The following is a 15,064-nucleotide window of genomic DNA, read 5'->3' on the forward strand; positions in this document are numbered from 1 at the left end:
ACCACTTTTTATTTCCCATACACATGTTATTTCAATTTGTTGCCATTTAGCTTGGCTACCTCTTAACAGTAATAATAAGTCTTACAGTTTTTATGTACCAAATTGTTTACATTGATGATGCAAGTGTCAAAAGGATGGGTTCAAAGTATCATAGGAGGTACATGTGGTCTTTTTATTGTGCTGACTTATTAGAATTTTCCTCCTATATCAAAGGCTCGTTGGCACTTTATTACCATTTTTTAGTATGATAAAAAGAGGATAAAATACAATCTAGCAAAATTGTGGTCGATGACTTTCATTTATATAGTTGATTCTACATATGATTGTGTTCTAAGGACTATCTTTGTAAAATTTTCTTCCTTTTATTTATGATAGATTCTACAGTGCTTTATAAAGGTCCTCTGAATCAAGATTTCATCTGCATCTTTAATAAATAAGAACCTATTTTCTTCCCCTCTTGGAGAAGTTGCTCATAACACTATATGATCTTTATATATCCTTTGAAAGTTGAGAACCATCCAATGCATGAAACTTGTCTTTCACAAGAAACCAAGTGGTCTTTTCTTTGTGACCGTGATAGCCCAAAACTACCTAATGGAATTACAACTTGTATTTGTTCTAATGTATCCAACTTGTTTCCAAATTGTGAGCTACTATCATATTTACATACGCCTAGTAGTATAGATTTGAGCAAAAACAAAATTATTTTGCGTCCAATTTCTAAAGTTTTTAATTTGATGAAACTATATGTCTTCTTTTGGAGTTTGTAGGTTTTAAAGGTGCATGTCCTAGGTGCCAGAGTATAAGTATTTTTCTTCTTATTGAAGGGAATTTGGGTTTTACATTTAGAGGCTCCAAGTCTATAGTGATTGTGGCAAATGCCTGTTGCACTTGTTATTTTTGTTTCTATTGTTGATGTTGAGGGTGTAGAAAGGGGATAAACAAAAGCATAACAAGATCATGGTGTGTTACGATTTTTATTTTACAATTTTATTGGTCTTTTTAGATTCCTATTTTTACTGATTTTTTTTTTTCTAAATTTTCTATGTTTATGACTTGAGGTGTTCCCTAAACACTTGCTACAGAGAGGATTTTGGCACCAGAATTATCCTTGGACATTGCTTAGTTCACTTGTCTTCCATAGATATGAACCTATTTTTTGTGCCATTTTGGAGAAGCTACCAGTAAAACTGAATAGTCACACATCTCTTGAAAAGTTGAGAATCACACATTTCTTTGGGCTCATTCTGAGGATTGGTTTGTCATCCATGCTATTAAGTCTTATGCTCAGTTGTTGTGATGGTTTGAAATTACTCTCTGATGAAACTATGACCTATATAAATAACTGCTTGCATTTGTTTTACATAGATGAATTGCTTGTCTTTTTGCATTATTTTGCAGAAAGGATTTTATGAGCACTACTATGTTTTTTTTTCATATCCTTTTATATTGATGCATTTCATATTACTCCTTTTATGTGGATGCGCAATGCTGATCAACTCTCCTCCTTTTGGATGTCTTTCTAACCATTGTTAGGATTCATTAAAAATTACCTTTATCAAACCTACGGAATTTTTCAAGTTAGTTATAACTTGTACAAACCTTATGTAACTCGAAATGCTTTATTTTTAAAACAGTCCATGCCTATTGGCAACTTACATGTTTTTCACTACATTTTTTTTCAACGAGGAAATGAGGCATTTTTCTTTAGTAGTATATTGTGATTCACAAAGTATAAACTCTTGCAGATTGAAAGAAAGACAATTTACATATCATTCAACAGTAATCAGTAAGCACTTTTATATGTTTATAGCTTCTTCTTATACGGTTTGTCTTTTATGGCATTTACTCTTTTGTTATTCACATAAAAAAAACACCTGATTTACCTTTCAAATATAAAATCCAGTTATGCAGGAAGGCCATAAATTGAATATGATAAGATGGGAAATGTGTTTCATGACAACTTTGTGTTCTTGCATTATAAGGTTTAGTAATTGTGTGTAGTTCTACAATAAACAACATTCTATTGACTTTGGATTTGGAATTTAACTCTAATGAGCATTTACTTATTTTTCATACATTTTTTAGGAATCCTGTCAATGAGATTTTGCTTACAAAAAACTAGAGGTTTGTTAACTCTCCTATAATCAGAGACTAGTTCTCTTGCATAAATTTCAAGCAAATTTATAACCCTCTTCTTTGACAGTCTTTTATATTGGAATTAAACATCTTGGTGTCTTTGAATTATTTAAATATTGGAAGCCAATTAAGGAGTCATGCAATGGCATATTGTGAAACTTGATACACATAAAAATAAGATCTATTATGTTATTTTTCTCGCTAAAGAATCAAAACATATGCTTTTGATTTTGAATGTTTCAGACTTCATGTCTTCTCTTTCATTTACGATACTGTCGTTGGTGAACAGGGAATGTTGTCAAGAATTTTGGAGCTTGACCATCTGGCCTTTTCCAATTCCTTAGAGATTGGTAATAATCCAACGATCAATTGTTTTCCCAAAGTGGCTTATGCTAGCATAAGAAGATGTGAAATTATCAGTGACCATTCATTGTAAAGAAATCTTGTTATTATGGCAGGATAATAGACAGTAATACAGTCTCAAAATTTTGGGACTTCGGCATCAACACCTTTCTAAGACTCAGATTTGTAAATGGAATGATGCAAGACATCAACACATTCGTAGAATTCTTTAAGAATTCTGTAACCGAATCAAGGTAATTCTCAATTCCCTTGTCTTTATTAGATGAATAATACTTGTTTATATATACAATTGAGAGTCCTGAATTAGGAAGGTATTATCCCTAAGGAAACAATCAAATTATGGTATGTACAGATATATACAGCTAACACTCCCCCTCAAGCTGGAGCATAGATGTTGATCATGCCCAGCTTGTTACAAAAGTACTCAACTCGAGTTCCATTTAGAGCTTTTGTAAAAATATCCCCAAGTTGCTCTCCAGTCTTCACATAGCCAGTAGAGACTAGATTTTCCTCAATCTTTTCACGAATGAAGTGACAATCGACCTCAATGTGTTTGGTTCTTTCATGATAGACTGGGTTCGCAGCAATATGAAGAGCGGCTTGATTGTCACACCAAAGCTTTGCTGGCATTGTGCACTTCATTCCCACTTCACATAAGAGTTGATGTATCCATATGATTTCACAAGTAGCCTGTGCCATGGCCCTGTACTCAGATTCTGCACTCGAACGGGATACAACACTCTGCTTCTTACTTTTCCAAGCCACTAGATTCCCGCCAAAGAATACACAATAACCTGTAGTGGATCTTCTATCAAACTTAGAACCTGCCCAATCCGCATCAGAAAAACACTCAATGCGAGTGTGTCCCTGACTACTATATAGTATGCCTAGACCAGGAGCCTTCTTTAGGTAGCACAAAATCTGCTCTAAAGCCGCCCAATGCTTTATTGTAGGCGCAGATGTGAACTGACTAACAACATTTACTGCATATGCAATATCTGGTCGCGTCACGGTGAGATAATTCAGCTTCCCAACCACTCTCCGATACCTTTCAGGGTTGTAGAAGGGATCTCCATCATCTGGCATAAGTTGTACATTAGGAACCATCGGGGTAGTACATGGCTTTGCTTCTATCTTACCGGTCTCTTTAAGCAGATCAAGCACATACTTCCTTTGTGATAAGAACATCCCTTTCTTGCTCCTTGATACTTCTATTCCCAGGAAATACTTCAGTTCACCCAAGTCCTTTGTATGAAACTTGGAATGCATGAATGTCTTAAGATCAGAGATTCCTGCATGATCATTTCCTGTAATAACTATATCATCGACATAGACCACAAGAAGTATGATACCAGCAGCTGATTTCTTGTAGAAAACGGAGTGATCTTTCTCGCTCTTGTTCATGCCAAATGCTTGAATCTCCTTACTGAATTTTCCAAACCAAGCACGGGGACTCTGCTTCAATCCATAGAGAGCTTTTTTCAGACGACAAACCTTCCCATACTCCCCCTGAGCAACAAACCCAGGAGGTTGCTCCAGATAGACCTCTTCCTCTAGATCACCATGAAGAAAAGCATTCTTGATGTCTAACTGATGTATCATCCACTGTTGGGAAGCAGCAATAGAAATAAATAGTCGAACTGAATTGAGTTTGGCAACTGGAGAGAAAGTATCAGAATAGTCTACTCCATATGTCTGAGCATATCCTCTAGCTACAAGCCTGGCTTTCAATCGTGCCACAGAGCCATCAGGATTAACTTTTACCGCAAAGACCCACTTGCAGCCAACAACTTTCTTTCCTTGAGGCAAATCGACAAGTTTCCATGTATGATTATCCTCCAATGCACAGATTTCTTCAAGCATTGCATTCTTCCAACCAGGATGATTCAGGGCCTCTGTAACAGTTTTAGGTACGGAAATAGAATCTATAGAAGCTACAAGGACACTGGAGGAAGATGACAGGTGATCATAAGACACAAAGTTAGCAATGGAATAGATAGATTTGCAGTGCCGTTTACCTTTCCGAAGACTAATAGGAAGGTCGAGATCACTGGAAGGATCAGATGACGAAGGAGCTGGTGCAGGACATGTATCGGTTGTCACTGGGCGCCGAGAGTACACCTGAACAATTGGTGGTTTGGCTGGAGCAGAAGGAATATGAACAACAGGACCCGAAGGAGCAAGAGATGCATCAGAATCGACCACACTTGATTGCCCAACAGTTGGTCTTGAATTAACCACTTGATACACAAGCCATTCTTCATCCTCCTCACTTGCAGAACTCGTGGGTGAAGAGAAAAATGATGTGTCTTCTGAAAACACAACATCCGTTGATACTAGATACTTATTGAGATCAGGCGAGAAACATCTATAGCCCTTTTGCAGTCTTGAGTACCCCAAGAAAACACACTGTAACGCCTTAGGATCAAGTTTAGTAACAAAAGGCCTTGTATCTCTAACATAGCATGTACATCCAAAAATTCTTGGGGCCAGTGGAAAAAGTGATTTCTGTGGATGTATTACTTTGTACGGAATATCACCTTTAAGCACTACAGTGGGCATACGGTTGATCAGAAAGCAAGCTGTGGAAACTGCATCAGCCCAAAACTGTTTCGGAACCTTCATCTGGAACATGAGGGCACGAGCTGTCTCAAGTAAATGCCTGTTCTTTCTTTCAGCAACCCCATTCTGAGAAGGAGTATCAACACAAGATGTTTGATGAAGAATCCCATTTTGACTCATGTAATTCTGAAATGAGTTAGACACATATTCTTTTCCATTATCGCTTCGTAATATTTTCACAGACACATCATATTGGGTTTTAATCTCAGCAGAGAAGGCACAAAAATGAGAAAATACTTCTGAACGATTCTTCATAAAATAAATCCAAGTCATTCGAGAAAAATCATCCACAAAGGTAACAAAATATCGAAACCCAGTTTGAGAAGTAACAGGACACGGACCCCAAACATCAGAATGTACTAATTCAAACAAAGACTCAGCCCGTTTATTAAGCCTTGGTCCTAAAGAACTACGATGATGCTTCGCAAAATGACACGACTCACAATCTAATGAAGGTAAAGTATCAAACTGAGGACATAATTTCTTCAACACCGGTAGAGAAGGATGTCCTAACCGACAATGAGCTTCAACAGGAGAGGCAGTACTGACACACGCAACTGGTCGAGGTACCCACTCGTCAAGAATATAGAGCCCATCAGATACATGTCCTTTACCAAATGTCCGTTTCGTCATAAGATCCTGAAACACACAATGATCAGGGAAAAATGAGACACTACAATTCAGATTTTTGGTAAGTTTACTGACAGAGATTAGGTTAAAGGCCAAATTTGGTAAGTTTAACACAGAAGATAACGTAATAGAAGATGTTGGTTTCACAGTCCCAGACCCTTTAATCTCATAGGTAGAACCATCAGCAACAGTAACAGGAGGAGCAGAATGTGTTCTGAAGGTAGAGAAGGTTTTATGATTACCTGTCATATGATCTGTGGCACCTGAATCAATTATCCATTTGTTTGAGGAGGAGACAAGACATGTTTTACCTGACTCTGCCAGAGCACTAACAGGAGTAGATGCTTTCAGTGCGTCTTGATACTGTGAATATTTAGAAAACTCCTCTGCTGTCATTGTGACGATCTTGTTTGAGGAGTCTGAAAATGTAGCAGTATCAGATGTAGCAACATTGGCAGTTTGAATTCTCCGATTTCGATTTTGCAATTTCCTGCAGTTCTTCTTGGTATGGCCAGCCTCATGGCAGTAAAAACACACAATTGTTGTACTTGAATCATTGCCCCGATTTTCAAATGCCCTGTTTCCGCCCCTGTTATTCACCCTTCTTGCATTTTCTGCATTTTCTCCTTTTGCAACAAGAACATTGGTGTGCTGAGAAGATGAGACATTCTCAGTTCGTAGAACTCTACTGAAAACTTCCTGAAGGGAACCAATGTCAGAACCAGAAAGAATCTGAGATTTTGCAGTCTCAAACTCAGATGGGAGACCGGATAAGAAACTCATAACAGCCATCTGTTCCCGTTGAGCCTGTTGTACTCTAACATCCGGACTGAAAGGCATAAGTGCATTCAATTCCTCATATACCTTCTTGAAGTCCATAAAATATGCAGTGAGGGATTTAGCTCCCTTCTCAGGACAATGAAAAGCATTCCATACATCATACATCCGAGATACATTTCCTTTTCCAGAGTACAGAAAATCAAGATAATCCATTAGCTCTTTAACAAATTCACAATGACTCAGCAGACCAACGATATCACTATTAATAGAGTTTTTCATCTGCAGAAATAACCGTGCATCATCTTGCATCCAAAGTTTTCTAGTGTGATCATTAGGAGGTTCCTCAGTCAAGTGGTCATCTTTAGCAACACTTCTCAAATAAATTTTGATAGTCTTGCTCCATTCAATATAATTAGACCCATTTAATTTGTGTTCAGTTATTTTTGACACAATAGGCACTATATCAGCAACAGAATTCTTACTCTCTTCCATGACAATAAAATTTAATCTTCAAAGCAATCAGCCAGACCAGAAATTGCAATTTACCACTCCAAGAAGAAAAAAACAAATACCTCTCTTACAAGGTGACAAAAGGGTAAAAGGGTCAAAAGCGTGCGTCAAACCCTTGACTCCCTCTCTTTCTCACCCTGAAAGTCGTGAGTCGTGGCGACCAAGGCGGGCGAAGAAACTCAGATCGGTCCGGCAGCACGAGCCGGAGACAGAGCAGGGCTGCTGACAAACGTGGGTCGTGTGTCGGGCCCGAGAAGAATGGAGGCCGGGGCTTTCAATGATCTCGGACGACGCCGACTGGTTGATTTCTGGCGTGGATTTGGGCGCAAACACGGTGCTGCCGATGAGGAAAGGCGTCGTGCTGAGTTTTCGGTGGGGGGCTTAGGGTTCCGGCCGAGGTGAAGACCGCGTTGACGGAGAACGGGGCGAAGAGAAGGCGTGAGAGGGTGGCGGGATCTGAGAAGAAGGCGACAGCGATTCCACAGTCGTCGATGAATCTTTGCGATCCCTCGACAGTTGATCGAACACCGGATGAGAAACGTCGGAAAGTCAGATCGAGAGATGTGAAACGTCGGGACGTCAAATCGGTGAAGAAACGGCGGCCTCAAGCAATCCCACGCTCCGGAAACGAGAATGCGCTCCTCCCTGGGTCGGCGGTGACGCAATCCAGACCAAACACGTAACAGGTTACTGTTCCAGATTGTTAGGAACAAAACCCAAAACCCAGAAAATTCCCTTGAACCAAACGTGGCTCTGATACCATGTAACCGAATCAAGGTAATTCTCAATTCCCTTGTCTTTATTAGATGAATAATACTTGTTTATATATACAATTGAGAGTCCTGAATTAGGAAGGTATTATCCCTAAGGAAACAATCAAATTATGGTATGTACAGATATATACAGCTAACAAATTCTAAATGTGATCTTGGTATCTTAATGATAGGCCAACTTTCTTCAATGTTGCTAAAAATTGCAGTCCATATATACTACATGGGAATCCACCCATGGACAAGAAATGTATGTTGCTCTATCTTCACCTCTCATTGTCTCACACCCTATTGCCTCAAGTTGCATTACCTGTCATAATTAAACACCTCTTTTATCATTGTGACAAAACAAGTTTTGCCAAAACGATATGAGATTCCCTTTGATTTCAAGTTATGCAAGATTTATAAGAGCTCAATTATTCTGAAAACATGATTCATAAATACTACCCTAACATTCAGTTCATGAATACCATGTACCAGAAGAAGGCACTAAGAAATTTATGTCATTTACTTTCAGGATTCTATCTTCAACTCTATTTCATGCTCAATTGTTTTATTAACTATAGTTGCTTTGAATGAACATGTCAAAGTACAAGTACTAAACTAGTTCATTTCCAGTCAAATTACTATTCCTGATTCATAGAGTATAAACCCTTGCAAATTGAAATAAAGAAAATTTACATATCATTCAATGGTCATCTGTAAGCACTCTATGTGTCTACATCTTCCTCATTTGGATTTGGAATTTAACTTCTGATAAGTGTTTACTTGTTTTTAATTTGTTTTTTAGGAATCCAGTTAATGAGATTTTACCAACCAAAAACAAGGGTTTGTTAGCCCTCCTACCCTCAGGCTGGTTCTCTTGCATATGCTTGAAGAATATTGGAAGCCAATTAATAAGTCATTGCAGTTTCATAGTCTTATAAGAAATCTTGTTATCGTGACAGGAAAATAGACTGCAACATAGTCTTATTTCCCTTCATGATTTAGACATTGTGAATATCAAAAACCTGTTCCCTGGTAATAGAAGAAGAAAATCAGCCAAAGAACAACAACAAAATGTTTTGGCACCTTGTGGACTTGAATTGATGGTATTCAGGTGGCATAAATATACAAAAATACACTTAACAAACTACTAATCAGCAGGCCAAGATTCTACTTCCAAGAGACAGGGTTGTCATCCATGTCAAGAAGGCTCGAACTTTATTGTTGTGGGACTTTGGCATCAACAAATCTTTGGAATTCTTTCAGATTTCTAAATGGAATGGTTCAAGTCATCAACACATTCCCATAATTCTTTTGTAAATGTCATCATCATGGCCAGCTTTCTTTAGTTCATATGTACTAGATGGACAAGAACCACAACACTTGTATTAGAAACATGTCTGTTGCCTGGATTTGCATTACCTGCCATAATTAAGAACCTTTTTATTATTATAGTAGAGTGTTTCAAAGTCACCCATACCTAGTCTATCTCCATGTCTCTCAAACAGTTCGGCCCATTGGTAGCAAAAGAAGAGCAACTTGAATAGTTGGTCATTTCCTTTTTAGGAATTAATTGTACCGCATTCCTATACATAATATGTATATTGTGAAGAAGATTATTTGACTTTACCCTTTCTCTTCTTTGTTTTTTTCAATCTAAATTGGAGTGGTGTGTGACTGTGTCACTATTGCCAGATTTAAATGTTAATGTCATAGAATGCATTAATAGTTTTCTATTAGAATAATAGAATCCAATTCGACTAGATACTAGACATAAGTAAGCGTAGAATATAGAGCAAAGGATAAATGAAATGAGGGAAACAAATGATTCTAAGAAGGGTTATTTGTCTTCCTAGTCTTCCATACAAGAAAGGAATTTTCTACGTCCTTTTCTTGTGTCAAAATAATAATGATCCTCAACACCTTCGTCAAAAATTCCTATTCTTAGCTTAGATTTTTTTCTAGGTTTATCATAATTTTATATTTATTACGTATAAGAAGTAATGGACAAAAAAAAAAAAGAGAAATTTATTGAACAAATAGAACTTCTTCAATAAAATTATAAAAAAAATATTTCAACTTTGATTAGATACTAAAATAAATAGAGTAAGAATCTATTAGTATAGAAAGGATATTATACTATGTCATCCATAAAATCGAGTGATTCCTTATTTCTTCTAACTTTGAAAGGATTGATAGATACTATCGAGGAGCAAATGTTTTGAATCAATCAATCAAGTTCGTTTTTCAAAAACATCATCAGAAAAAAAAAATGAAATGGAGTTTTTTTAAACATCGTAAAAGAAGATTTGTTTTTTCTGGCATTTATACGAATAAAATCTTATGATTATTAAGAACTCAATGGGACCTTCCCTCTCGAATCAGAGCCAAAGAGGGCGTGGGTCCCATTGAGTTCTTACGTTTTCATGTCGACAACTCAATTCATCCAATTACTACATGGAACCATAAAAGAAAAAGCCTATTAAACCAATCACAGGAATACCAGTTACAGTACCTACTAGCCAAAGAGGAATCCTTCCAGTAGTATCGGCCATTTACCCTACTTTCCTCCACATTTCATCAAGTGGTCATACTAAAGACATAAATAGTCATGGATAATTATGAAATGAGATCCTTTCGAATAAGATAAGAGAATTCTTACTATTATTATTTATTTTATTAGTCTCTTTCGTTCTCTTAATTCTTAATTGAAAAAATAATTGGAAAATAAAACAACAAGTACAAAAATGAGTAATAACCCCCAATAAAGAATGGTACGATTCAATTCAACATTTTGTTCATTTGGGTTTGATTGTGTCATAGCTTTATAATTTGGATTAGGTTTATTGTTCGATGAACTGCATTGTTGATATTGACCCTAAAAAAGAAATGGTAGGTACAGCTAGTCCGTGAACAACCAATCATCGCACTATAAAAATTGGATAGGTTTGATCTATGGTCATTAGGGCCTCCTAAAAAGATCTACTAAATTCATCAAATTGTTCCAAAGGACCAAAACGACCGGTTATTAATGGAATTCCTTGTTGGCTCTCTATAAAATGCTCGTCTGGCTGAGGACTTCCAAACACATCGTAAGCTAAACCCATGCTGACAAATAAACAACCCGCAATGAATAGGGAAGGTATAGTAATGCTATGAATGACCCGGTATCTAATACTGGTAATAATACGGACTACCCATTTCAATTGTTGTGCTTTCTTAAATTGCATACCTATACAAGGGTTCAAGTTTCGATCGATATTTGCGGAGTTGATCATCCCTCTCGAAAACGAAGATTTGAAGTGGTCTATAATTTACTGAGTACTCCGTATAACTCACGCATTTGTGTACAACCAAACAGACGAAGTAACACGAATATCTTTGGTAGTAAGTCCATTTCCATCAACCGGCCGGTGGGAGCGAGAAGTTTGGGATATGTTTGGTGTTTCTTCCATCAATCATTCGAATCTACACCGTATATCAATAGATTATGGTTTCGAGGGTCATCCATTACGAAAAGACCTTCCTCTGAGTGGATATGTGGAAGTACACTATGATGATCCAAAGAAACGTGTGGTTTCTGAACCCATTGAGATGACCTAAGAATTTCGCTATTTCGATTATGCTATTCCTTGGGAACAGTGTAGCAACGAATAATTAAGAATTTAAATAGGTCCAGTTCAGGGGACAAAGAAATAGGAAATGTTATTTGCTTCGTTAGAATAAGTTCTATGAAATGAAAGAGTTTCACGGGAATTGTCTTGATCGTCGGATATCATTAAGATATAGTTATCGAACGATTTCCTGCAATTCTTCCCAGTATGGAATGAGTAAAGAATCAAGTTGTAAGTCTCGATCTATACGAAATGCACTGGGTTTTTTTGTCTTTCTTTAGGTTTCATTGATAGCAGAAGAGCCTTGCCTTACTCTATAGGGGCACTAGCGCTTTACTTTATATTAAAAGTAAAGGGGCCTGAAAAAACGTAATAGGCTGCTACTCTAGGCTTGCTTCACTTCTTCAAGCTCTACCCCTTATTTCAAACTAAAGCACTAACACACCTTCTATTATTTAGTAAAGCAACCTTTAATGCTAGGCGCTCCCTTTTTTTTTCTAGATGGAAGCTAGCGACAGGGTTATAGAACATGCAAAGCGATAGATTCTATGAGACTCTTCCTGAATGGGAACCCGTGAAGGAAAATTGCGAAGCTTCGCCGCCATCGGAGAACCCTCAACCATCAACCTCTCCAAAGAAAGGGCAACTCTTAAGATCTACGACCACCCTCTCCTCTTCTTCAAAAAGCGACGAAGGTATCCAAAATCAGATGACAAATCCGATCGACGGTCCTAGTCAACAGCATAAGGACTTTCTTCAAAGCGAAGGAGAGGAATGTGCTTCCAGACATGCCAAGCTCCACATATTCTTGTACAGTCAAAGGACGATCGATTTCGTAAAAGATGAGATCAATAAATAGAAATTCACTGAAAATGGATATTTGTGAGATCGTCAATATTGTACCGAGGATGTCTTTAGAGTATACTCAATCAATATAACTATCCTTCTTCTACCATAGCAACACAATTTCAAAAACTACAGCATTTGAATAGCTTGTATTCAGGTGGACAAGAACTACAACACTTCTCTCAGAAACATGTATGTTCTTTCTTCAACTCTTACTCTATTGCCTGGAGTTGCAATACCTTCCATGATTAGTCATCTCTTATTTATTCTCATGGAGAAACAGGTTTTGGTGTATGCAGAGACAATATACAATTGTCGCACCTCTTGATTTTTAATCGTGTCAGACATCTGGAATTGTCAAGCTGATTTATGGCTAACCTTGCAAGGACATCTAGTGCAAGAGATTCAGAATTATACCTATCTAATCCATCTCCATTTCTTTAGAACAACTAGATACTATGGCCGAAATCTCACGTAAGGTGTCAGGTTCATGTTGGGGTTCATTCACGAGATTAAAATGAATATAGCAAGGGATGTTCTTGATCTACCACCACCCATGTTGTCAAGTTGTTCAATGCCACTACAAGAAAAAAGGTCATTATTGACATATATCATCTTGACTTAAGATAATATATGTGAAGATTGTCTATTTAAATGAACAATTATGACATATACAATTTAGTTTAAATCAACAATGACATATATAATAGTTATTGCATTTTTCCATGACTTATGATGATGCAACCATGACAAATAATTTATAAGTCAATCTATAATTAATATGTTCATATGTCAAGGTACCAAAATGAAAGCAATAATGACATATATATTATTTGCTAAATTTTTCTTGGTTTAATGATATGCAATCTTGACTAAAAATTCATTAGTCAAAGTATAGTTAATCTTTTCTATCTAAATAAAAGTAATAATGACATACATGCATTTGCTAAATTTTTATATGGTTTATAATGACACAACCTTAATAGAAATTTATAAGTTAATAAATATTTAATAAATTAATATTTTAAGATTAGAATATTTGGTACTGTCACTTTATCATATATTTTGTAAGTGAAAATAAGCCTATTTTATTTTAATTTATTAAGGCTGAGTTATTGAAAAACAAAATCCTAATTTAAGGAAATTTTATCAAATTTTGGTAGTTTTTACAAGCATATTCATTATTATTTTGAATAGAAATTTGTGATTAAAAAGGATAAGATAATGTTTCCATTTAAAAAAGAATATCAATATATTGAAAACTATTCCTATAATCTTATTTTAATATTTTGGATAAGGCACTAAGTTATGTCTCTATATTTCTAATTGTTGGAATTAAAATATATTGCCACTAACTTGGGTCGAGGTCTCACAAGTATTAGGTAATTAAATTATTATTTGTGTTTAATTAGACATTAAATCTACTAAGAATAACTTAATTAGTATTTAGGTATTATAACTAATTGTAGACCACAAAATCAATCCATAGACACATTTCTTTTAAAATATTTTAAGCCCATTTTATTTAGTTTGGGCCCATTACATTTATGCTTTTGCCTGATGATTTGTGCCCAATTGGTGTCTCAGCTGATTTGTGTCCAGTTGGTGCTCCTTGATTGAGGGAGTAATCAACAAAATTTATAACCTATTACACCATGAACTAGGGTAGCAAAGACAAAGCTACTATAACATAGTGGCTCTAGGATCGTTCACTGGGATGGGTTTTCACTTTGCAAATGATATTAATTCAAAGCTGAATTGGTGCCTTTTCATTTCAAGGTTAGCTTTAAAAGAAAACATAAAGATGTTTGAATGAAAAAAAAAGGTTTGGTTTTAAACTAACCAAAAATAGTAACTGATTTTACTTACAAAGAAAAGTGTTTCTTGGAGTTTAGATCACTAGGCTCAGGTTCATCATACAAAAAGGAGAGTTCTGGTCACTTGTTTCTTTTCCTCGCATTAGAGAATTAACATATAGTTAATTCTCTAACCGGTGTGGTACAGATGCTTCCCCTTAATGGGTTCAAACAATAAATCCCTCTCACTGATGCACCTTGTAATGGCTCGTGCCTCTCACCTAGCATTTGCCATTTAAGGTGATCTTTAACCTTGGATTACCCGTCAAAAGCTCGCAAGAGATAACTAATGGATGTCTCCTTGGAGTCCAAAAGCTTACCAAGTGTTGGCAATTCTAGAAAATCCTACCTTCAAGTCACCTCCCAGAGGCTCGCAAGGGGTAAACTAGTGAATCTCCATGGACGGAGATCACTTGCCTTACCAAGTGTTGGCCCAGGTGATTTAAAGGCGTTTTAAGTTAACTAAAAAGATAAAAACCATTAACGGGTTACACTTTCTCTTCATTAAAAACTAAAACAACAAAACTTCCAATTTTTGCATGAGAAAACTTACCCGGCTTTCTTCACTCCAAGAGACGAAGAGCCTAGCCTCTCATCCTCTAAGGAAAAATCCTCAGAGTTTGATTGGCTAGAAAGAAAACTAACGAGAAAACAAAAATATCAAAAAGAAATAGAGCAAGTGCTCTGTTCGTCGATTACATATATGATATATCTATATTTTACAATGGATGCAAGGGAATATATATAGAGAAGTTTTTCCAACCTTCCTAGCTAAGAAATCTTATGGTTGGTGGATTACAAGGAGAAGAATGGAAATTTATACAAAAATATCTGAAGAAAAGATCTAAAAGAGTCGGTGCACAAATATCCCAGTTCGCATGTAGATTTCGCACGTTGCATGGTGACTTGCGAAAATCTCGCAAGTTGATTTCGCAACTTGGAATCCATT

At 36.4% G+C, this 15,064-nt stretch overlaps 1 protein-coding gene across 1 annotated transcript; it reads right to left on the reverse strand.

Annotated features, from left to right (window-relative positions):
* Positions 1-2,842: 2,842 nt before the first annotated feature.
* Positions 2,843-7,336, reverse strand: LOC109123672 (retrovirus-related Pol polyprotein from transposon RE1). The gene has a single exon (XM_059742192.1). The coding sequence runs from the start codon at positions 7,024-7,026 to the stop codon at positions 2,878-2,880; it is 4,149 nt and encodes a 1,382-aa protein (XP_059598175.1). The 5' UTR covers positions 7,027-7,336; the 3' UTR covers positions 2,843-2,877.
* Between the last annotated feature and the right edge of the window lie 7,728 nt (positions 7,337-15,064).

This window comes from Vitis vinifera, chromosome 13, assembly GCF_030704535.1.
Source record: "Vitis vinifera cultivar Pinot Noir 40024 chromosome 13, ASM3070453v1".
Classification (NCBI taxonomy): domain Eukaryota; kingdom Viridiplantae; phylum Streptophyta; class Magnoliopsida; order Vitales; family Vitaceae; genus Vitis; species Vitis vinifera.